Consider the following 22,376-nt stretch of genomic DNA (forward strand, 5'->3'; position numbering starts at 1 on the left):
GCAAGGATTAGAAAAAATTTTGGGCTGAAGTCACAGTTACTGTAGTTTTGGATATCAGACTCAAGGTCTTCAGTTCAGATCCAGCCTTCCACCAAAGCCTACAACAATTTTTCTCAAGCTTGCCCTAAAAATTATGCACTCCAAAAAAACGTTGGGTCAAAAGTAACCCAAGTTGGGTGAAATCGTTAAACTAGTGTTGGGTCCAAAAAGGACTGAGCCAATGCTGGATTATCTCTAAGTATGGCACTCTAGGGTGACTTGTGGGTGATTTGACTCAGCATGATGGGTCACATTTTTTATTCAACAAGGGGTAAAAACATCCCGCACTGATGAATTAAAGATACCAATAAATGAGTTACCAGGTTATTGGTAACTGCTGTTGTGAAAGCGCTATATAAATCAGCATGTATTGTATTGTATTAAAAAAATAAATAAATAAATTGTTTACAACATTTTCGGAGAGCAAGACACAGATGCTCTCTCTGAATGAATGTACTGCACTTGTTTTCTATCGGTGTACCCTGAAAAGAAATTGAACCTCAATCCGTCCAAAGTCAGCAGTGCGACCAAAATGACGACTACAGCTATTCGGTCCGCCAAAGTCCCAATCCGCTGGTTCGAAATAATCAACCTAACCTTTGGTTAAATTAACCCAATCTTTCTAATTTTTATGTGTGTAGTAACCAAACATAATTATGTACAGTACAGTATATGGGGAAATCAGCAGTTCTGCTTTGCAGTAGACAGATTGCACTTTATGTCATTAATTTTAAGTGTAAAATGACCACAATCTTTGGACAATCGCTGTCCTACTGTACTTTCCACCAAGCTTGCGCTTATGGCTGTACGTGAGTTTGTCGGAACATGTGCATCATTGCATAAAAATGATTTAAAATGTAGATTTCTCATTTTAAATGTCATTACCATAAATGTATTTTTGCTGAAACATAAGATGGTTTGTTTTTTTCATTTGCAATTTGTTCCCTTACTGTACTCAATGTGATCAAACCATGAACTTAAAGCCACTGCGATTGCTGCCATATAGCGTTACACATTATTTATTATTAATTTTATTCATTATATATTATCATTTACTGTATGTAAACTGGCAACTTCTTCATTCCTACGGCGTTTACAGGTGTACATGGTGGTGGGCCGCAGGTTTATCAGGGTGTCCTTGGAGACATTTCACCCCGAATTTCAAAGGTTTGAAGAACCACTGGTCGAGAGGACACCATACTCTCTGCAGGATAGAGGACAGAAATGGGCAGGTTGACACTAAAGAGCACAGCGAGCACATCTAGATATAAATGAATGTGTTGATCAGCCTCCTGGAGCCGCAAAAAGATGTGCGGTGTGAATTAAAGGAGGACAAAAGCATCCCACGTTGGTTCCTGCTCTTAAATCACATACACCGCCAGGCACCAGCGAGCCTCTCCACCAATAAACACCCAGTCAGATTCAATAAGGAAACATCAGCGGGCCTTTTAATGTCCCCCCTTATAAGCTGTTTCCTGCAGCTGCGGCAAGCTAGTCACTTCTTTCAGAGACTCTTTCCAACCTCGACGGAGTATCAACTCCATTCAAAGGCTGGCGGTTGAAAAACAAGAGCCGCTTCTGTCCCCTTTTCATGTCTGCCACTTCGCTGTATTTCGAGGACCTTAGCCGAGGAGGGAGCGCTAACGTGTGTCTCAAAAGCAAAGAGGATGCGAGGGATTTGAACGTTATAGGAGCCGGAGTTACTGTAATTACATTCAGCGCATTCATTATCACTCTATGTGGCATCCTGGTGGAGGCTGCATACAGGCGTACACTGAGGCTGTGCCAAACGTCAACTGCAGTCACTTTTAGGTGGGCGATGTCATCCAAGCTCCTTGCGCAGCGCTCATCAATTGCCCCGTCTGCCTCACTTTCTGTCGCTCGTACGTTTCTTATGAAAATTAATTATCCTGCAGGTACCTCAAGAGACGGAGTACTTGCCAACGTCCCTTCAAGCGTGCACTGCTTCTGATTTAAAGAACAAAAAAAAAGTTGGAAGAGAGCCTCATTACTGGTACAAATGACTCCCATTCTGCAAGCAGAATGAGATGGTTCACCTTTTGTCGTGTCGATCACGGATGTCAAACGCATTTTCACCTCATGGGAGTTGTGGTTTCCCTCAGATAGCCGTAATGACTGTGAAAATCTTATTCTGTGATTCCTCGATTTAATGAGCGACTCGATTAACTATGCGCACAGCCTGGTTCAACATTGTTTTTAAACCCAGTAGAGCAGGGGTGCCCAAACTTTTTGGATCGAAGATCTACTTTTTGATCAACTAACCTCACGGGATCTACCCTTACCGGCGCGCGCACGCACACACACACACAAATTTAAGATTTACCTGCTTTATTTTATTTTTTAATTTTTTTTTTAGTGAAAATGAGACTGATTAGTGTGCAGTGTATATTAACACAAAAAATATATTACTAACATGTACAAAGACACACAAATGGTTGTCTGTTCTTTTTCTCCTCGACACTCCTCGGATCTACTTGGGACCTGTCTTAGATCTACCGGTAGATCAGGATCTACCTAATGGGCACCCCTGCAGTAGAGTATATTATTTTACTTTTCTAGTACACTACATTTTTAATAACAGTTCAGTTGCATTTAAATTTGAAACATGATACTTCTGCATTAAATCCATGAAAAGTTTGCAAGGGTAATTTGTATTTAACTTTTACGCGGAATCCATTTTAATTAAATCATTAAGAAGAGTTGCTGTGTTAATGTTCAAACGCTGCATAATGCTACAGTGGATTAAAATAAATTCAGGTTCAATTCTACAGAAATATTACCGTGTTGGCCCGAATATGAGAAAAAGTGGGGGTCGTCTTATATTCGGGGTCTAGACATTATACCCATTCACGACGCTAGATATCATTGAAGCGAATGCTGAACTTGACTCCCCAGGCCAAAGCGAACCGCTGTCATGAAGAATAAAAATAGCGGTAGCACGAAGAAGAAAAATAAAAAAATAGCTGTAAGAAGGAAAGAGAAGAAAATAATAGAAGAGATAACAGAAAATGGAGAAACGTAGCGACAATCTGGAGAAAAGTGGGTTGAAGATCAGCCAGGTTAACTGGCAGCTGGGGAGAAGTTATGATGTCATTTACATTTCAAAAAAGAGAAGCCATTCATTTACGAATGAAATTGCACTTTAGTATACATATTTAAATGTTCAGATATTAAGATTTGAATGAGGCAAAAAAACATGCTTTTTATCTCAAATATATTGTTATAATCAGTTGTTTCAAATGTACTGTAATTATTTTCTGTATAAAAATTTATTTGGTTTTCAAAAGGTCTTTTTTCAAACTTGACTCTTGAAAAAGAGGGGGTCGTTTTATAATCAGGGCCGTCTTATATTCGGGCCAATACGGTAGTTTATTAGGCCTAAAACTGGAGTTTAATGTCGGTCATGATGATGGTACTTGGAGAGCCAAGTATCTATCTACTGTATCTATCTATCTATCTATCTATCTATCTATCTATCTATCTATCTATCTATCTATCTATCTATCTATCTATCTATCTATCTATCTATCTATCTATCTATCTATCTATCTATCTATCTATCTATCTATCTATCTATCTATCTATCTATCTATCTATCTATCTATCTATCTATCTATCTATCTATCTATCTATCTATCTAGCTAGCTAGCTAGCTATATGTCATCTATGCATCCATCTAGAGGTGGTAGGTACTTGGTGTAAAAAGAAATTGAGAACAAACCATTGCATTAAATGGTGACAGAAAATCTCAGAAGCAGCGGATATTAATCCATTTTTCAAAAAAGAGGCCACAAGCTGTTGATTGCCACTACCTGTTGAGAAATGTACATTTAAAAAAAAATAGATAGATAGATAGATAGATAGATAGATAGATAGATAGATAGATAGATAGATAGATAGATAGATAGATAGATAGATAGATAGATAGATAGATAGATAGATAGATAGATAGATAGATAGATAGATAGATAGATAGATAGATAGATAGATAGATAGATAGATAGATAGAAAACAATAAGAATCACACGTTTTGTGTGAAACCAAACCTTCTAACTGCCTTTCTGACGATCCGCTCGCTTAATGCCAGCACAATGCCAAAGATTCTATCGATGCGAATTAGATTCGCATCAATATTACTGTAGTTGTCAACCCATGAACAACTTCTCTGTGAAATCAAATTGAAAATACGAGCAGATGGAGTATAAAACAAGACTCCGAGGCATATATCTTTATCCTCTGTGAAAAATGACGATCGCAGCTTCATTATGACAAGCTTCGACTGTTTCACCCTCAAATCTCAGACAGTACTAGGATGGCTTTACGTTTTGTAACGCCTGCTGGTGGTAAAGGCGCACACATCAGAAGGAATGGCACAGCAAATGTAAGAATAAAATCATGGTGCACAAGCTGTTATTATTTTAAAAAATACACTTCTACTGTATGATATTAAAAAGTGCTGTACCGAAGTGTGTTTTGTTATTAAAAATGGAGCAGAATGTAGTCACGGAATTCAACACGGAAGTCAAGGCATCACTGTTCAGGTTGGCCTTGCAAGTCACGAGGAGTGGGAACTAAGCCAAATCGTGATAATCCGTGATTTAATGAAGAGTAGTAGTCACACCCCTCAATTTTTTCAATAGATTGCAAAAAGCACCGTTTATGTCTAACATATCTTAATTCGCTAACACATGGTTCCTTAACAGCTTTATATCTCAATAAAACTCCTTAACTCAGTTCAACATAGTTCCTTGACACCAGGATTCTACAAGATCGTGCCAATTTTTGTTTTGGCCTGAGCACAAACACAGATGTGAATTATTTCATATGCATTTGGTTATTACAAATTGAAATTTCAATCATCGGTCCTGTAAAAGAGTGAAGACAAGACATTCAAGTATGTTTAAGTCTTACTCAATCTATGTCAAGAAAGGATTTGGGGAAAACAGTGGAGCTGCTTGTCTGCCAAAATGAAAAGAACAAACACAGTCATAGAAAAAAAAACCCCTAACTAACTAATTAAGTAGACATATGAAACGTGGCAGACTGGAACTGGTCCCCTAATAGTGAGTTTCACACCTGTGGCGTCAATCACCTTTTAGTCAAACAATGAAAATACAGCATAGACGATCCACATCTATATTGGTCATTAATTTGGCCTCGTTGTTTCGTCAATAACATTCTTGAGGTGATGATACGTTGTTCCAGCAGGCTTTGGACCAAGAGATGAATGATTAGGACCACATTTCTTATTTGGGGCTTGCTAATGAGAATTAATGAGGAATGTTAAATGGCTCTTCTGCGTCATCTAACAGTAGTGCAAGCCTGCCATCTAGTGGCACATTTTAGTCTTCTTAATTTGGAGTCATTTTAATTGTGCAAGTGGCTGGGTACATCCTAGACTGGTCGCCAGCCAATCACGTGCAGGTATGTGACAGGTTGAGACCGGTTATACCCTTCTCATCTCCAAAGGGTGCTAGAACAGGCAGCCCTTTCGGGCACTGTGGAGACGAAAAATAGAGGAGGAAGCCATATAGCCTTCTCTTTTGCCCCAACGCATGACTTGGGAGTGTTTGGTGAGCAGACCTGATAGCTACTTGCTTCCAGTTACCCTGTCAGTCTCTCCAGTCTCCAGTATTAGCTGGTAAACCTGGATTTTAAAAGGGAGAAGTGCAAGATATGATTCACTATTTAGCACTGCTTTTTTCCCCACTGGAAACATGTGCCAAAAAAAAAACAACCAAAAAAACCGATGCATTGTATTTATTCGGGCCATTGGTGAAGGTTGACAAAATTGTTTCTTTGATTTGCACATCAGCCTCTGTCGTCCTGGACATTCTGGACAGCTTACATGGGGATATTGCCCTTTCCTTTATAAAAGTAATTTGATATGGGTCTTCCTCAGCTGTTCAATTGAGGGTGGTGTTGTCTTCTAGAATGCGGTATCCTGTACTCCATTTAAGTCGCAAGTCATTCTAAAAAACAAAAAAACATTCGCACGCACATTCACGCATATGAACCACTTAGAGTGATTGTGGGAGGAAGCCAGAGTCATCGAATCGGAGAAAACCAACACAAGCATGGGGAGAACATGCAAACATCACTGCCAAGTCACTTGGAATCAGAATGCTCTGATGTTTAACAAATGTGAAAATGAAACAGTTTTATTATTATTATTTATTTATTGCAAGTGTGAACTGTAATGACGCGCACACTCCAGTCATATCCATGGGCAGTTTTGTCACATCAGCAGTGCAACCAAACAAATACTGTACTGTAAGCTTAGCGTGCGGACCTCAGAGAAATACAACTTAATAACTCCCACCTCCTTTAGACAAATTGTTTTCAAAGCAGTAATGAGAGCTGGGACTTGTGAAAGACAAAAGCTCTGCGCACAGCTAAACTGAAGCTAAAGATACTGCTGCATCTGTGAAATTTCATTTGAACATCTTAAAGTTTTCCTTTTTGTCTTTACAGATGGATGTTGCAGCTTCATTGTGTACCTTCTGTTTTCATGGTGCCCAATTTTTATAGTTTTTTTAACTAATCTTATAAGACGACTTATGCGGATAGAAACTTAAAAGATAATAATCCCAACATAGTTCACAAATAACCTGGTTAGGTTTAAGTCAATTTGGGAAGGATGACTCAGTCGCCATGGTAACAAACAAGCAAAATGGTAACATGACACTCTTGAGTGGAGGATTTTATTATATTTTCACAAAACCGTCACCTACCGCAACCAAAGCCATTAGAAGAGCTCAGTTTTTTTCCTTAAAAAAGATATTTTCATCTTGAATAGCACCGAGAGTGGTCGTAACAGTATGCTGTAGGTAAGCAGCATACATGTTGAGTGATGCACCAAGCAAAGCGGATGTACTTTTACAAAATGAGTGCAGCGGAAAATGGAGAATCAACAGCATCAACCGACAACTTGATACAATAGCGGGAACACTATTCCATAATTCACACCTTTTGCTGGCTTGAGGCCAGGAGATACAAACTAAATACTGTAGAGTGGTTGATGTCTTTGTTCATTGGCTACAACGTGCGCACGAAAACATATTCATGGAAGAGGAACAGCTCTCCATTGTAAAATAAATAAAAATGCTTCATGACCACCTAATGGGCTTGTTGGCTTGCACCAACTGATGTACACGATTTTCTTGTCAGTTCACATTTTGCAATGTTTACAGCTAAGGCCCAACCGATTAATCAGCCAATATCACCTCATAAACCAGACAATTTTTTATATACTGTACTGTATAGGCAGTCCACACACACACGCACACACACACACATACACAAGGGAAAAAAATCATTCTCTCTCTCTATCTGTCTGACATAAAGTTAGGACAACGTATTGTAAAACAGTCAAATATTCCGCCGGCAATACATTTATATTGTTGAAAGTGTTGAGGAACCACAAAAGAAATGTGCAGTATTTAATTCATTATATATTTTTTAATTCATCAGCCGATTGAGTTATCAGAAATTTTACCCTGCCAAGTATTACAAATGGCACTTGCTAGAAAAATAAAAAATAAAATCTATCAATAAATCTATATCGGTCGGGCCTTCTTTACAACAGAGCAGAACCATATTTTCTTTACATGCAATGTCTTAACGTGCATATGTGTTTGTGACAACTTACAGTATTCAAGTTGTGTTTTTTTTCTAAACATCTGCGTATCGCTTGCTTTTTCTTACAAATGTGAATTTGATGACAAGATGACTATGTCATTGGTTCATCCCTTTAATTCCTCGGTGGAGGATGAGGGCGTCTCTGAACAGTCAACGCACTCCTGCAAGACGGGAAGCTGAACATTATGTTGCATACAAAATGACATGTCGCTATAGAACAGACAAAAAAACTAGTTCACCTTCACTCTGTCCAGCTCTGGTCTTCCTGGAAGGGATTTCTGTGAAGAAATGCCCTAGAAAGAAAGACATGATCGATATTTTACACTGGGGAACACTATTTGGTGTTGAGTTCGGTCTCTCAGCTGTTTGTACCAAATTTTGGGGTATGGAATCCAAAACCGATCTCAGTTTTTCTCTATCATGTCACATTTTGATGAAGATTATCGCCATATTCTTCAAATAAATAAGTAAATAAAAACATTAATAATAAAAATGTATGCATGTAAATAAAATGCTAAGATGCAATAGTTACGAGCTTTGAAAATGAACAAATTGCAGCAGATATTGTCTCAATTTTTTCCTCGGCGCTATCTTATCGCCTTCATATGGATTTGAAGGATTTGTGCACTGTTCTCACCCTCTTGGACTGTTGCGTCTCCTCGATGGATTTTGAGCGGCTCTTCATGTGTTTCTGAGGTGAGGTGCTGGTGGAGCACTTGGGATGAAAGCAAAACATTTGAAAAGTCTTTCCTTCTCATGTAGTACTCAATCATAATTGAAGATTTTGTGATGTTTGTACCTCATCTGTCTTTTGCTCCATGGCTGACTTCAGTGAAGAGGACTTCAATTGGAAAACTGCCCAGAGACAGAATTTGCAATTCTATTTAGTGAAACCTACACGATACCAATGAGTCATGACTTGAGGTTGATTATAGTAATCCAAGTAAAGTTGCCCCCCCTCGAGCGCTCAGCAAGCCACTCTACATGAAACATGAAGCGCTAAGTTTAAGAATAACTGCTGATGTCACAGTAGCGTCACATTCGTGTTGCCAGCAAGTCAATTGGATGCTTCCAGGTCGATGTGCCTGGACAGCTCACTAAAGTCTCTGAAACACCCGGTGGGACACTCCCTGGAACTCTCATACTTTACATCAACCCCATTATGGGCCCACCAAGCTAGTTGACTTGGCACACAATATTGTGCGCTTCAAATTAAATGTCTGCTATGGACCGAGGAGACGCTTTGGAGGAGGATCTGGCTGAGCACATCTGCGACCAGCTCACAGAGGTAACATGACCCAAAATCCGGAAGAGGGACTTTTCTCACCAAGTCCCTCCCAATGTGCAATCCTTAAATAAAGAAGGCGGCAGTGATGACCAAGGCCAAGAAGATGGAGGCTCCTTTTATTGGCATGCACGAACATGTTCGTGCTTGTATACAATGGCGTGCCCTACGATAAAAGCAACAGACTCGACTCTTAAAAGCTAATATGGGACTCTTTCTGCAAGACTGGGTAAACACAAAATGTTGCCTTACAGTCTTTTGCATTTGTTTCTCCCACCCATCATCACTTTTGGTCACGCAGTACAGCAAGAGGAGGCAGAATGAAATATGTAACAGTGCATTAGTAGTAAAATATAAAGTACTACAGAGGCAAAACTGTTCTGCAGCTAAGTTTGACAGCAAAAGGCAGCAGGCTTGAAGCTTCCAGTAGCGGTCAAACAGGTGAGGATTCTTGTGGGGTTAATGCCAGAGACAAACAGGTGAGGATTCTTGTGGGGTTAATGCCAGAGAAAGAAAGATGGTAAACATTGAGATTTACAGTCGATACAAAAAGCCTACACACCTCTTTTCAAATGCAGGGTTCGGGGGATATGTAAGGGGGGGGGGGGCAAAGATCAATAATTTCCAAAGGTTTTGCACCATTTGTGACATATCTTTGCAAGCAATTCAAGGGGGACATTTTTTTTAATGGAAATTTAAAGTAAACAAATAATGTGGTGGCTTGAGCGTATGTACCCTTTTAAATTGGGTGTGCGGCTGTTCAGATTTTTTTTTTTTTTTTGCTGATGCTTTTACCTGTTTTTTGGCATTTAACTTTCCCACTTAAATACAGTTTTATTTACATACATACATATATATATATATATATATATATATATATATATATATATATATGTACTAGCTGGTACGCCGCCCTCCGGGCGGCTCATCAGCTAGTTCCTGCGGAAGGCTGGTAAGGTGGGCCTTCGGCCCACAAAAGTGTTGTTGCTTGGTTCAACTTTTTGTTCATCTTCATTGCTTATCGCGAAAATAAAGAGATGTTTAGCTCTACTAAATAACTAACAATTTCATTGCAATGCTTGTGGGTAGACAACATTTTTTCGCTAAGATGCCCGCACGATCGTAGTGAGCCACTGCCTGAGTGGCGCAGTGGCGGCGCGCAGCGGCGCGGTGAAGTAGGTACGTTTTGAAAAGGGACAGACGGAAGGACAGACCGCGTGCGGGACGACGCGCAATATATATATAGATATATACACACACGCATTTATACACACACATCACAAAAAACTGGCATTTCCACAGGGGGGGTGTAAACATTGTTTGCATTGATTTTTTTTAATGTATATGTATTAGAGTAAAGAAATACCATTAAATGACCAATAGGAAAGTAGTAATTGGTCTTGTTACAGGTTCGCACCCATTTATCAGGGTACTAAACACAGGGGTATGGTATCAAAAAGATGGTGCTTGGAATACAATACTGCCCTCCATATGATTAGAGGACAAAAGAAATAAAAAATCATTTCGTGTCACAAGTGGAGTGGACTAGGGGATATGGACCAAGAAGTGTTGATATATCTTTCAGATGCACTTGTAGATCAATTTTCACATTTTGGAGTATTAATCAGTCATAATCTAATGAATGTTAAGTCGGGTTTTCATACTGCACATGCATGCATGCATGTATGTATGCATCTAGAGAGCCCACCAAGATAATCATGTGGACAGAAGATGCAAGTGGGAAAGAGCTTAAAATGGGGCTGTCAGGGATAAGGACATTATGTTCCGAGTTTTGTCGTATTGTCACCTCCAATCATTTTTTGAGGTGTTCGGGGTAGGATAGGGTAGGGGGGGGGGGGGGGGGTCGGTGGGGGTGATGCCCCTGTGAAGCAAGCACATGCAGGCTCACCGTTACACCAGCAGAACACAGTCATGTTCATCCATTTCATACAAGGTCTTGTGTATTCTTCTGTAAGATGATAAAATGCCCCTCCCCCCCAAAAAGTACAGAAATGTTTGAAAATGGCTGTTGCCTTCCCCAAAACACAAGGCTACAGTATTGAACTGCTCAATTAGAAACGAGAGCTTGATCACCCGAGATCAAAACTGCAAATAGCATTGTCATAGAACAGAAGGGAAACGCACAGTAGCTGAAGGGAAATCAAGCACTCACCTGCTTTGCTTCCTCTTCTCTGTATAGACGTCAGGGCGAGGAGATGCTCCTGGCGTCACTGCTGCTATGGAGTCTGTGTGAGCACACGCACGCCTTTCCCTGTGCCCATTCAAAGCTCTACCGATGCACCATTCACGCATGGATAGAAGGAACGCGCGCGCACACACGCACGGGAGAAAGGAGGAGAGAAAATGCCAGACACCTAGTATGCCAAACAGGATGCTCTCTGCTATGCATCTTGACAAACAGGAGGCAGATTTACTTGAAGTACTTGATTAATGGAATCCTTTGTCTTGAAATTGATTGTTAAAAGCTCTATGCTGCAGTCTATAGAAATAAGAAGTGAACCATAGGTGGTCCTACCAGATGCTGCATGTTGAAGTTATCGTGAGAGTTCAGTTTCATTTATAGCTTTATGGATTGCACAGTTAACATCACAGGCGTTATGGGATGTGGCTGCGCTGCTATAAAATAAATTCAAATTTAAGTGTCAAGCAAAGACATCACTGCAAATGAACCAACGGCTTAAAGCTGACATGCAATATGTACAGAGGAGAGAGAAGGGTTCGTATTCGACAAGATTTTAATTGTTTGGATAGTCGCCTTGAGCTGTTAAAGCTGCTACTGTCTATTGACTCCCTGCATTACAACATGAAGTGATAATGATGATCCTGTAAATTACAAGTTTCAGGTGGGAGCAGAGCAGGACTTTAATGTACCATCACAGCAAACAAAACAAAACAAGGAGGTGAATGAAGTCTTTTCAAAACAACAACAACAAAAACAAACCTTAAAACACTATATCGTCTTGAAACATGCAATATTCAAAAACTGCGCCGTCCCATGCGGCTGTAGTTTACAGTAACACATGATTATTCCTCAATGCAGTGAAGTGAAATCTCATTCAAATACAAGTGAAACAAATACTGTAAATCCAACTGCATTACTGCAAGGTGCTTTCATTTTAGCTACATTAAAATATTTCGCATGAAACACTCGCCTTATAAAGAAGTGTAGTGTTTGTCAAATGTGTCCTCATGCCTTCTTTCTCTTCTTCCTAAAGAAGTCAAGCTTTGGTAGAAGAGGTAGCACAATGCTGACTGAGAGCTTATTTTTCCAATGATAATTAAGTGCTACACGCACACACAAAAAAATAATTTTAAAAAATCAGGTGGCCACATGTGTCGAGCATGTTCTTTGCATTTCTTATTCTCCCCCCCCCCCCCCCCCCCACACACACACACAAGGTCTTTCATACAGATGTTTCCCGCAAATCTTTGTGTTCAGATTCGGCTGAGGTCATGGGTTGTGAGCCCTCTGTGACCTTGTCTGGATGTGCAGTTGAAGAGGCGCTCGTGCTCGACTCTTCGGACCGCGGCTCTTTTCCGTGGTCTGCGGGTAGCTGAAGGAACAGAGGAACCTCGAGCTGCTCTTTGGTGAGCAGACCTCGCTGGTCGTCGACCCTGCAGCACTGGGCCCTCGTCAGCATGTCCAGAAACCCTAATGACGGCGATCACGCACAACCTGGCATTCACTCAAATCGCAGCGATTAAACCATGTTTGAAAATGATTGCAACCATGAGTATACAGTGAAACTCCTCTACAACGAAACCTGCATGGGAGAAAATACCCCATAGTGTGAAAAAAATCTTCATGCATTAACATCATTCCCACTCTTCTGCCCCATACAATGAAAAAAAAACTTTTGCGTTATACGAAATATTTTTCTCTGCTTTTGCCTCGCGATGAGAATCACTACAACGAAGTCTAATCCAACAGCGACCTCTACTGCTTCATTCGGAAAGGGCAACAGCAACCACCACAGTTTTACACATGCACAGTAGTCACAGGAAGTATTTGTTATTGTTCGTTTCAGACGTAGCAAGAATGTTGCATTGCTAAAATGGCTACACAACGGACCTTTGGATGTCCAGCAGCTTTATGAAGTGTCAAATAAGTGTATGATCATACTTATGCACTATTGGAATAAAACTAAAGAGTACACATACGTTTGTGTGTGTGTGTTTACATCTGAGATCAAATTTGCTACAGTGAAAAATTTATTGCTGCAAACATGATTTCGTTGTAGAGGAGTTTCACTGTATTAAGGTTCTCCATCACACTAACGGAATCTTTTATAAACATATTACTGTCTCTTATAAATCAGGGATGCACTTTTTTTGCCTTTAAATTAGCAGCATGGCGCAGAAGGTGTGTGCGGCAGTCACCAGGTGCCATGCAGCATGCCACAAGTCAATTTCTCCCATGGAATAGTCATCAATCTTCCTTGGAAAGGGTGCAAATTGACAGCTGGTGTGCACCCCTGCTTATAATAACCTCGCCCTTCCTGCATTACTGCTAAGGAGTCCTACCATCCATGTCGGGGTTCTTACTGGGCTTTGGTGAAGTCTTTTCTTTGTCAGTCGGAGGGGACAACCGGGTATCCAGATCACCTGACCCTGCCTTGATCCCAGACAAAAGGGATATATATATATTTTGTAATTGCAATACATTGCTGGCAGGATAACATTGCCTGCGAATAGTGGGGGAACGTTGTAATTGCAATTTTCATTGCAAACCAGACATCGTCTCACCTGTGTGGCAAATGCAGTTCCACTGGCTCTGGTGATGTTGCTCGGGTCTCTTCCTGTTCAAATGTAAAATGTAAGTTGGTTTCTGCTGTCAGATTTGGATAAGGACAGTACTGTATTTTGGGTTGCTTTCTCAGGTGAAGAATCGAAAGAACGACGGCTTGCCGTGTTAAATTTGTGTTGGTTAGGGAAAAAGTGCCACACTTTCTACAAGTCAGTGTTTGAGTTTGGAGGTAATGTTGAAAAAGCTGTAGAGCTGTTGCGTTAAAAAACGGAACTTGTGATACAGCCACATAGTGTCTACGCATCTTACCAAGTGTGAGAAGTTGAGCCAAGCGCCGATGATGTGAGGGTGTTAAGTCGACATGGCATTGCGTTCAACAAACCGAATGAATCGGACTTTGTTGCAGGAAGCAGTGAAAGGCACGCAAATCAAGAGTATCACGCGAACACCGATGACTACATCGACCGTAACTCAGGAGAAAAAGTAGGACAGTTAAGTGGACGGTGAAAAGACTCTTTCAAGGGTCCATTAAATAAACAGGTCAATGTACAGGAAGTGGGGAGGAGGGAACACAGAATGTAAAATCTATCGTTAGAATTATGGATCCATAATGCTAAAGTGCTTGGAGAAGTACTGTTAACAATACAGAGTTCACGTTGGCATTTATACCTCTTGCTCTGTCAAGCCGGAGCATCTTATTGGCTAGTCTGAACACCGTAGTGTTCATGTTCACAGTCTTGTCACTCCCAACCTAAAATAACAATGGAACGCGTTCAGTATTTTCAGTGCAATTATACATGTATGATAATTATCAAGTAGGTGCAAGATGTGCATGTGACAGTATTGACAATAAGGCTGGCTTTGAACGAAAAACAAGCCCCAAAAGAATGATTAGCTGAATCAGTTTTCCATTTCATAGCCCAATATCGACTTATAAAAAGATAAATGTTTTAAAAAACATTTTTTCCACATAAATTAATGTGACTTCTTGCACCAGCTGAGATCTTGTCACTATGCAAGAGTGGTGTACCAAAACAACATGGCGGAAGCATTGAAATGAGCACCAACAAGCATGAAGGTAGATGCCTGGAAATTTCCATTTGCAGCACTGCTGGGAATGTCCTTCATATAACAGTAAAATTGGTACCGCATGCAATCCTTACTTCACTCAATCGAAAATTAAAGTGAATTGTAAATCAAATTGGGCCCTTGTGAATCGAATCATTTTTGGAAACCTGAATCGATACCCAGCACTAGTTGACAACAATCAATTACACTTGTCAAGAGCAAATGTTAAATCTGAGTATTTTTTCCCCACAGATTTAATACTGCTACTTTTTTCTAGCATACCAGGTTTTTGAGATATTTTCCCTTTTAGGTTTTATCTGTAAAAGCTCACACAATACAGATTTTACCATTTAATTGGAACCATGACGTTGAGAAGAAAAAATAGACACACGAAAAGCAACAAAAAAAAGCCCTCAAAAGTTTACTTTCATCTCTATCCATCCATCCATTTTTGGAGCCGCTTAATCCTCACTAGGGTCGCGGGGGGTGCCGGAGCCTATCCCAGCCGTCTTCGGGCAGTAGGCGGGGGACACCCTGGATCAGTTGCCAGCCAATCGCAGGGCACACAGAGACGAACAACCATTCGCACTCACACCCACACCTAGGGACAATTTAGAGTGTTCAATCAGCCTGCCACGCATGTTTTTGGAATGTGGGAGGAAACCGGAGCACCCGGAGAAAACCCACGCAGGCCCGGGGAGAACATGCAAACTCCACACAGGGAGGCCGGAGCTGGAATCGAACCCGGTACCTCTGCACTGTGAAGCCGACGTGCTAACCACTGGACTACCGGGCCGCCCCTTTCATCTCTAATTAAACTAAATTATCAACATTTCCTGGATGGTGTTGCCATTTTTTTAAATGTCAAATGGTAGCAAAATTCTGCACAAAGAACTGGAACACACACGCCAATATCTGAAAATAACCCAAAAGTTATTAGCTCTCCAATGCCCCTAACTCGTGCATAAAGAAATACTTACCATGGTAACCTGGGCCTCGTGAGGCTTTAGGCTATGTTTTTGTAACACTGTGGATAGGGCATCCTGCAGTGTCTTGCTTGACTTTGCCATGATTCCACCAGTCTTTCCAGTAAATGCATTTTCCAGTCTGAAACGCACACAATCTCAGCAAGAAAACGCTAGAACATGACATCAAAATGAGTTAAGCGAAGGTTCCACTCTCAAGAATTTGACAGACACCAGCTAGTCTAACTTCAGTTGGCTCGAAATCATATCAAAAGTCATTACCAAGACAGTGTCAAGTGTTAAAACATGGACTTTCCCTCTAAAAGTGTGACAGCAGAAATGTTGCAGTCTGTTTGTGTGTGTGTGCACGCAAGCCTGCTAGGGCGAGAAAGAGCAAATAACACACGGAAATGAGTCAAGAACATTGACTCACACAAACATCACCCGAAGCTCAAGCAAAACCTGCTGATCTCTCAGTACCGAGCAGTCTTGGTCCAGTGATAATGGCTGCGAGAAAGCACAGACCAAAAATGTGACTTTCATAGATGATGTCATTCAGACTTCATTTGAAAAATGAATGAAGTATAACAAAGGAAAATCATCTCATAAAAACGTGTTGTCAGGCAAATTTGGGAGACAAAATGCTTCTTTGTCATATGTGTTGCCATGTCCTAACCTTGTCCATGCCTTGAAGGTAAATGAAGACATCTTTTAGCGAGAAGCCTCTTTTCTCACATAGGCTGGCTAGCATCTCTCTGATGGGCTGGCCATAAGGGGTCGGAGCCAAGGAGGCACTACCATCAGGCAGGTAGACGCAACAATAGCCGCCTTCCATCCCACAGTGTCCTCTTGAAATGCCAGCTTGCTCTGGGGAGCGAGGACACGATTGGCCGTTCTAAAGAATTTGGGGCAGGTGTCAATATGTAGGGAGCCTTCTACTAATTTACATGCCTGATCATCCACATGGGAATAAAAGTAGAACAGAGCTACTGGAAAGGCTGACACTCTCATCGGTGCTGCTTCAAGAGGACGACAAGTAGTTAAGAGGAGGAAAAAATGTATACATCGACAATAATATGTTCTATGTGCCCTAACTAGTGATGTGAACAGCATTCTGATTACATTTGCATTTGAGGAATATGAAATCAGCAGTAAAATCCACCCATTTTAATTATCCTGAGGGGGTGGCAATTTTGCCACTTGCTGTCAACAGAAAATGGCGTCATAGTGCCTCAGGGAATGACCAATCACTGCTCACTTGTTTTCTGGGCTGAGTCATGTAGGCACTGTGATGTCATTTTAAGTTGATGGCAAGTGGCAAAATGGGCACCTACTGAAATGGTGGAATTTAGCCACGTGGCCATTGTGCCACTTCAGTCAGAGTCTGTAAATGCCACATTAATCAGAATACAGTGTTTAGACTGGTGGAGACACATACTTATAATACACATAATTGTAAAGAAAACGTTTGACTCAACATACCCTTTGAATAACTATGTCGAAGTCAGGCATGCTTTTCAAGCATAAAATAAAAAATAAATAAATAAAATTTTAAAACTACAAGCTGTTAAAGATCTAGGTGCCTTTCTTCAAGTCCTGAGATGATATTAGTGATATTTTCAACCAAACGGACCCAGATTTTACGCATTGAAAAAAATGTTGGTTGTATGTAGTCAATTTTATTTTGTTAAGTGGTTACGCAAAATAAAATCATTTAGCTCCTTTCACTATGTATTGCCCACAAAAAAAAGGACATTTGGGTGTGAATCGAGATAAGATCATCATTTAAAAGTGCACAATGTTGCAACATTTCTTCGGTATTATGCTTTGAGCTTTTTCTAAAATAAAATGTGGGCCTCGTTCAAATAAAGTTTGGGAAAACTAATATAAACCTATTCAATCGTGAAAACCGCACTGACCTCTGCTGCCCTGTAGAGGGAGTCAAGCTCCACATTACTGCTCGACTTGACAGCTTTATGCTCTCTGTGATAAAGATAAACATTGCTGTGGGGGGCATCTAAGATCAGACAGAAGAAAATATAGTTAGATCAAATTGAATGACTCGCATCAAAGTCTAATTTAGATAAAAAGATCAGACCTCCCCAGGACCCTCTTTTTTGTCGCGGTTTGATGCTCTTGCCGGCTGGAAAAGTGCCTTCCTCTGCCTTGCTCTGTTTGAAACAGTAATGCCCTCATTAAAAGGCTAATAAAACTTACATCCCGTATCACTTTTGCAAACCAATTCACCGACTTTTGATTTATCTTCTTTCCCTGCCTGGCGTTACCTTTTTGTCACTTAAGTTGAGGCTTCGATTGGCCACATCCTCCCAGGAGACCGTGCGAAAAGGTTCTGCAGAGAGCGGAGGTAAACGTTTGCCTTCTACACTTGCCAAAGTGCAGCTTTTGTAGAGAGGAGAGCGCACAAATCGTCTGTAGCTGTCCATCTTCATCAACTTAAATATCTGGCACGCACCAAGGCAAAACAAAACCAACAAAAAGTTAAGCAACGTTCTAATTGACTCTTGGCATTGTGTAAATGTCATTTAAACGGACCTGTGCTTGAGCCTTGTCAAACATATCGGGAGTTGGTTGCTCCAAGTCTTTTTCATCTTTTTTGGCCGTGTCATCGATGTTGACAGAGTGGGGAGCACTTTCAGACAAGTACGTTTCATAGATGGAGCGAGCTCTCACCTTCAGCTACAAATACATCGGAGACAAAACACACACACACACACACACACACACACACACCTTGGATAGTGCACCGTTATGAGTGCAAATTGTGTTTTTCAAACTAGAATCAAGGTTTTCCATTTGGTTCACTGCAACCTGATCCTCAGACCAATCCAATGTCATCAGCATAAAAGGGAGGGAAAGCATGTCTCACCTCCTCCAATGATGTAGCTGGGATCTTCTTGAACTTTTCACACGCTTGCCAGAATAATATGTTCTCTGCACTCACCTCCGATTTCAGAAAGGCCTGCGACAAGTAGACGCAGGACAATTTGCTCAAGGTGCACGCCTACCTGGCGAGAGGAAAACCTCCATTTGCCTTTGTGTTGCAACCCACTGTAAAGTAATTGACTCCACTGGTGTCTTCCAACAGCTTCTCAAAAGAGACAGCCCAGCTGAGCACACATGCCTCGCCGCCCGGGGTCCCAGGGAGGCTGGAGCTGCTGCCTGTACTGCTCCGTGCAGCCATATTCAACTCTGCACACACACACACACACACACACGCACACACACACACACACACACCCATTTGCCAGAGAGGATAAGCACAACAAAAAATGAGGTTGAATCAGATATGTTCTTGTATCGTGCATCAACATGTTCCACTCTGCTATTAGCAGGCACTTCATTCAGGCTCACCTCCATCCGAGACCGCAAGGCTCTGTTAAAAGAAAGTGAACGGTGATTTAGAAAGGACAAGACTTGGGTGGCGCCAGACAAAATAAACAACATTCAAAGTTGATCTTATCAATTTCAGAAATAAAGTTGGGTTTAGGGTGTCGAATTTGGTACTCTGTGGGTGTTTATAGCTTTTTTGGGGCTCTCAAGAGTGATTCTTTTTGAAGATGTATCAACAAAGATACGAAGGGTTCAAACACAAACATTCAAATTTTTTGTGAAAAGGAATCTTTTTCTGGTCCACTTTCAAGCTAAAACATTTTATTGAGCGTAATGAAGCAATTAAGAGGCTAGTTTTGGAGGAAAAAAATCATTAAGAAGGTCTTTCACAGAAGGTGTTTGATGTCATTTCAACTCCAACAAAATCATTTAGTTAGTTCAAAAACAGACAAGTCACCAATACTCACATACAGTATGACATTTAAATGTATGCCTTGTGAATATAATCCAGCTACAATCTCTTCAACTGACCCTTAACATCAATACTGTATAACTCCTGCTCAGAGAGAAAATTCACATTGAGTGCAGAATTTCTTCTTTGTTGCCGCTATCCTCAAGATCCTGTCGATCCATTTGATTGCGACCAACAATTGGCAAATGCTTCCTCATAGAATTTGCGGACCTGATTCGAACCGTTTCACGCAATTATCATTTCACGTTCACTTTCGAGCATAGTCGGGCTATTATTGAAAAGCTAAATGGGAAATAACGGGTGCAGACATGACTGTGGAAGTATGTGACATAACGTTCATGCCATGAAGTGAATGGGCTCATGACTGGCTGGAATGAAGATGATAGTAGAAAGTGGTGCGAGATACGGACAAAAATATATTTCAACAACGATACAGTATTGTTTCCATAAAATTCCATGACATAGACAACTGATGGAAATGATCTTTCTGCCAAATCTGGTGCAAGCATCTTTTCATGTGTTGAGATATTGATTTGTGTATGTACACATTGTCTATAGTATAAATAGTTACAATCCATAATATTCCATTTTATCGATGATGACATTTAAAATGGTATCCAAGATATATCGTACAGGAGTAGTTGCATTAAAATGTAAACTGCATTCCCCCCACAATTAAAACCTTGCATTCTTTATAAAAGTCTTGTGGTGTTGCAGGGTTAGGAAATGCACCATGAAATATTGCCATGATAGGAAATCTGCGAGTAGGTGTGGCTCTATTTTTGTCAAAATGATGCTTGAACTCATTCATATGTTGTGCGAGTTAATCGTTCAAAGGAGCAAGACAAATGTTGTCTATGGGAAAGAAATGCATGTTACGCAAACAACAAAAGCCCTGGAAGCGGTTGTGCAACCAGTCAGTTCTAGATGCAATTCGGAGATCATCTTAAAAACACAAGCAGATATAGAAGTGCAAAACCATGTTAAATGTTTTGGTTTCATTTACAGGAGCAACAAACGGGCTGCGCAGGAAGTGGTTGTGACACTGATGGTTGGCTCTCATTCAGCTTTTGGAACTGGAGACACCCTCAAGATGAGAACAAACTCAAGCTCACAGTGACAACGTTCATTTAGCGGTGACAGCAATGGTGGAAATCTCTTACGGGAGTCCAGCAAAGCATTTTCTTGAACACATCACAAGGCATCAGTGCTTGAAATGAGCCCAAAACAACACATTTTCTGCATCGCCAATGACAGGAACAGTCACATCACATAAAATGACAAAGTGCCAAGTGTGAATTCCCATAAATAAAAATGAACACATGCAGGTCTTTTCCATTACAAAAGTACACCATCAGTCATGATCACACACAGCCTACACACGACAGATTGGCAAATAGGCCCTGTGTGGTTTCTCACTCTCCATTTTTAGTAGCAATAGAAACTGCCCAACAGACGCTTTCACACTCATGTTCTAACCACTTTTGTCACTTTAATAACATCCAAATCATTCAATATGGACATATGAGGCCTCCTTAGATCCCCTTTTAATATGAAACATCCTACTAACCGAATCAAACCTGAAGCAAATTGTTATTCTTACAAACTCACCATGTGGCCAACAGGAATCCCTCGAGAATTAACATTTTTTGCCATTTTAACCAAGACACCACACTTCAATGTGCAAGTACAATACGATGCCCACAGCGGCTGAAGACGAAATGAAGGTTTCCACCTAAACACACCAAACCTCTTCACTTGGGTTCCCCATGTCACTTCCTGCCTGGAAGTCTTGCCATAGCAACAGGCCACAAAAGAGGAAGTATAGTTACTATGATCATATCACACTGATCTCAAGCAACATCTTGAGAAAAACTAAAAGGCAAAGTCTGCTGATAATGAACATCGGACTCCCTTGAAGCAACCAACACCGTCACAAAACCACTCAATGTGTTTATTTTTAATTAGTTTGCCACTGGTAGTAGTTGTATTATTTCTCTCCCGGGAAATTATTGAAACTACATTTTCCTGATGTTCATTATATTAAGATGCGAGTAACAATAAAATTGGTTTGATCATTGAACTAAAAGTATTTGGCATGTTTTAAATTGGTCAAATAAATCCCTTCTTTGATTGAACTGCTTATCAAAACATTTTCTGCTGTGGCTAATACTTCAACACAACTTTCATAAAGGGGTTCACCTTTTAAGCTATGGGTTCTCAAAGTACTGCCCTGGGGCCACATTTGGCCCGCTCTATTTTTTGGCATTCGCTGTTAATATTTCTGTTTTTTTTATTTGCTATGAAGCCCTGGATAGTCACCGCTCAAATTATCCATTTATTGCACCTATCTTCTATTATCTGCCGATAACCTTGGCTTCTCAGGGTTTGTGGTGAGGTTTTTTTGTGCTCTCGCAAAAGTCATTAATTGCTTTGGTGGCATCTGATGGTATCGTTTGCGTTAATTCATGATTGTGTTTTTGATGTTTTGTTTTCTTCGGGATCCTTTAATGCACCTTATGCACAATCAAAAGTTAAAGAACAACGATGTTCCTGCTTCTCTCCCGATGGATATAATATACTGTACTTTTCTTTTGCAGTTTGCCCATATGCCCTTCCATCAATTAAGATGTGAAAATGCCAACAAGTGAATGCAATGACTGATACACTAGCATGAAACAACTCAACAGTATCAGTAGTGCAATATCAGTGCACACATTAGTTTGTCTTTGACTGCTGTCAGGTCAGTTCGTGCTGCATGTTTCG

At 40.6% G+C, this 22,376-nt stretch overlaps 1 protein-coding gene across 1 annotated transcript; it reads right to left on the minus strand.

The window, feature by feature from the left end:
* Positions 1 to 6,750: 6,750 nt before the first annotated feature.
* On the minus strand, positions 6,751 to 21,372 carry rgs14b (regulator of G protein signaling 14b). The gene is made up of 19 exons (XM_052080753.1): positions 21,222 to 21,372; positions 19,160 to 19,181; positions 18,858 to 18,997; positions 18,675 to 18,767; positions 18,341 to 18,484; positions 18,073 to 18,249; positions 17,886 to 17,958; positions 17,707 to 17,804; positions 16,464 to 16,682; positions 16,221 to 16,294; positions 15,803 to 15,929; positions 14,424 to 14,505; positions 13,754 to 13,806; positions 13,532 to 13,622; positions 11,160 to 12,659; positions 8,501 to 8,595; positions 8,339 to 8,416; positions 7,941 to 7,994; positions 6,751 to 7,862 (listed from the first exon to the last, which is right to left on the minus strand). Exons 1-15 carry the CDS (start codon positions 21,264 to 21,266, stop codon positions 12,412 to 12,414), a joined length of 1,686 nt encoding a protein of 561 aa, XP_051936713.1. The 5' UTR covers positions 21,267 to 21,372; the 3' UTR covers positions 6,751 to 7,862; positions 7,941 to 7,994; positions 8,339 to 8,416; positions 8,501 to 8,595; positions 11,160 to 12,411.
* Between the last annotated feature and the right edge of the window lie 1,004 nt (positions 21,373 to 22,376).

This window comes from Hippocampus zosterae, chromosome 1 (assembly GCF_025434085.1).
Source record: "Hippocampus zosterae strain Florida chromosome 1, ASM2543408v3, whole genome shotgun sequence".
In the NCBI taxonomy this organism is placed as follows: Eukaryota; Metazoa; Chordata; class Actinopteri; order Syngnathiformes; family Syngnathidae; genus Hippocampus; species Hippocampus zosterae.

Coding starts and splice junctions, on each gene's coding strand:
- rgs14b (XM_052080753.1), bottom strand. CDS start 21,266: ATGGCAAAAAATGTTAATTCTCGAGGGATTCCTGTTGGCCACATG. Junction 19,182..21,221: donor GGATTCCTGTTGGCCACATG/GTGAGTTTGTAA, acceptor TTCTTTTAACAG/AGCCTTGCGGTCTCGGATGG. Junction 14,506..15,802: donor ACGAGGCCCAGGTTACCATG/GTAAGTATTTCT, acceptor TTGTTATTTTAG/GTTGGGAGTGACAAGACTGT.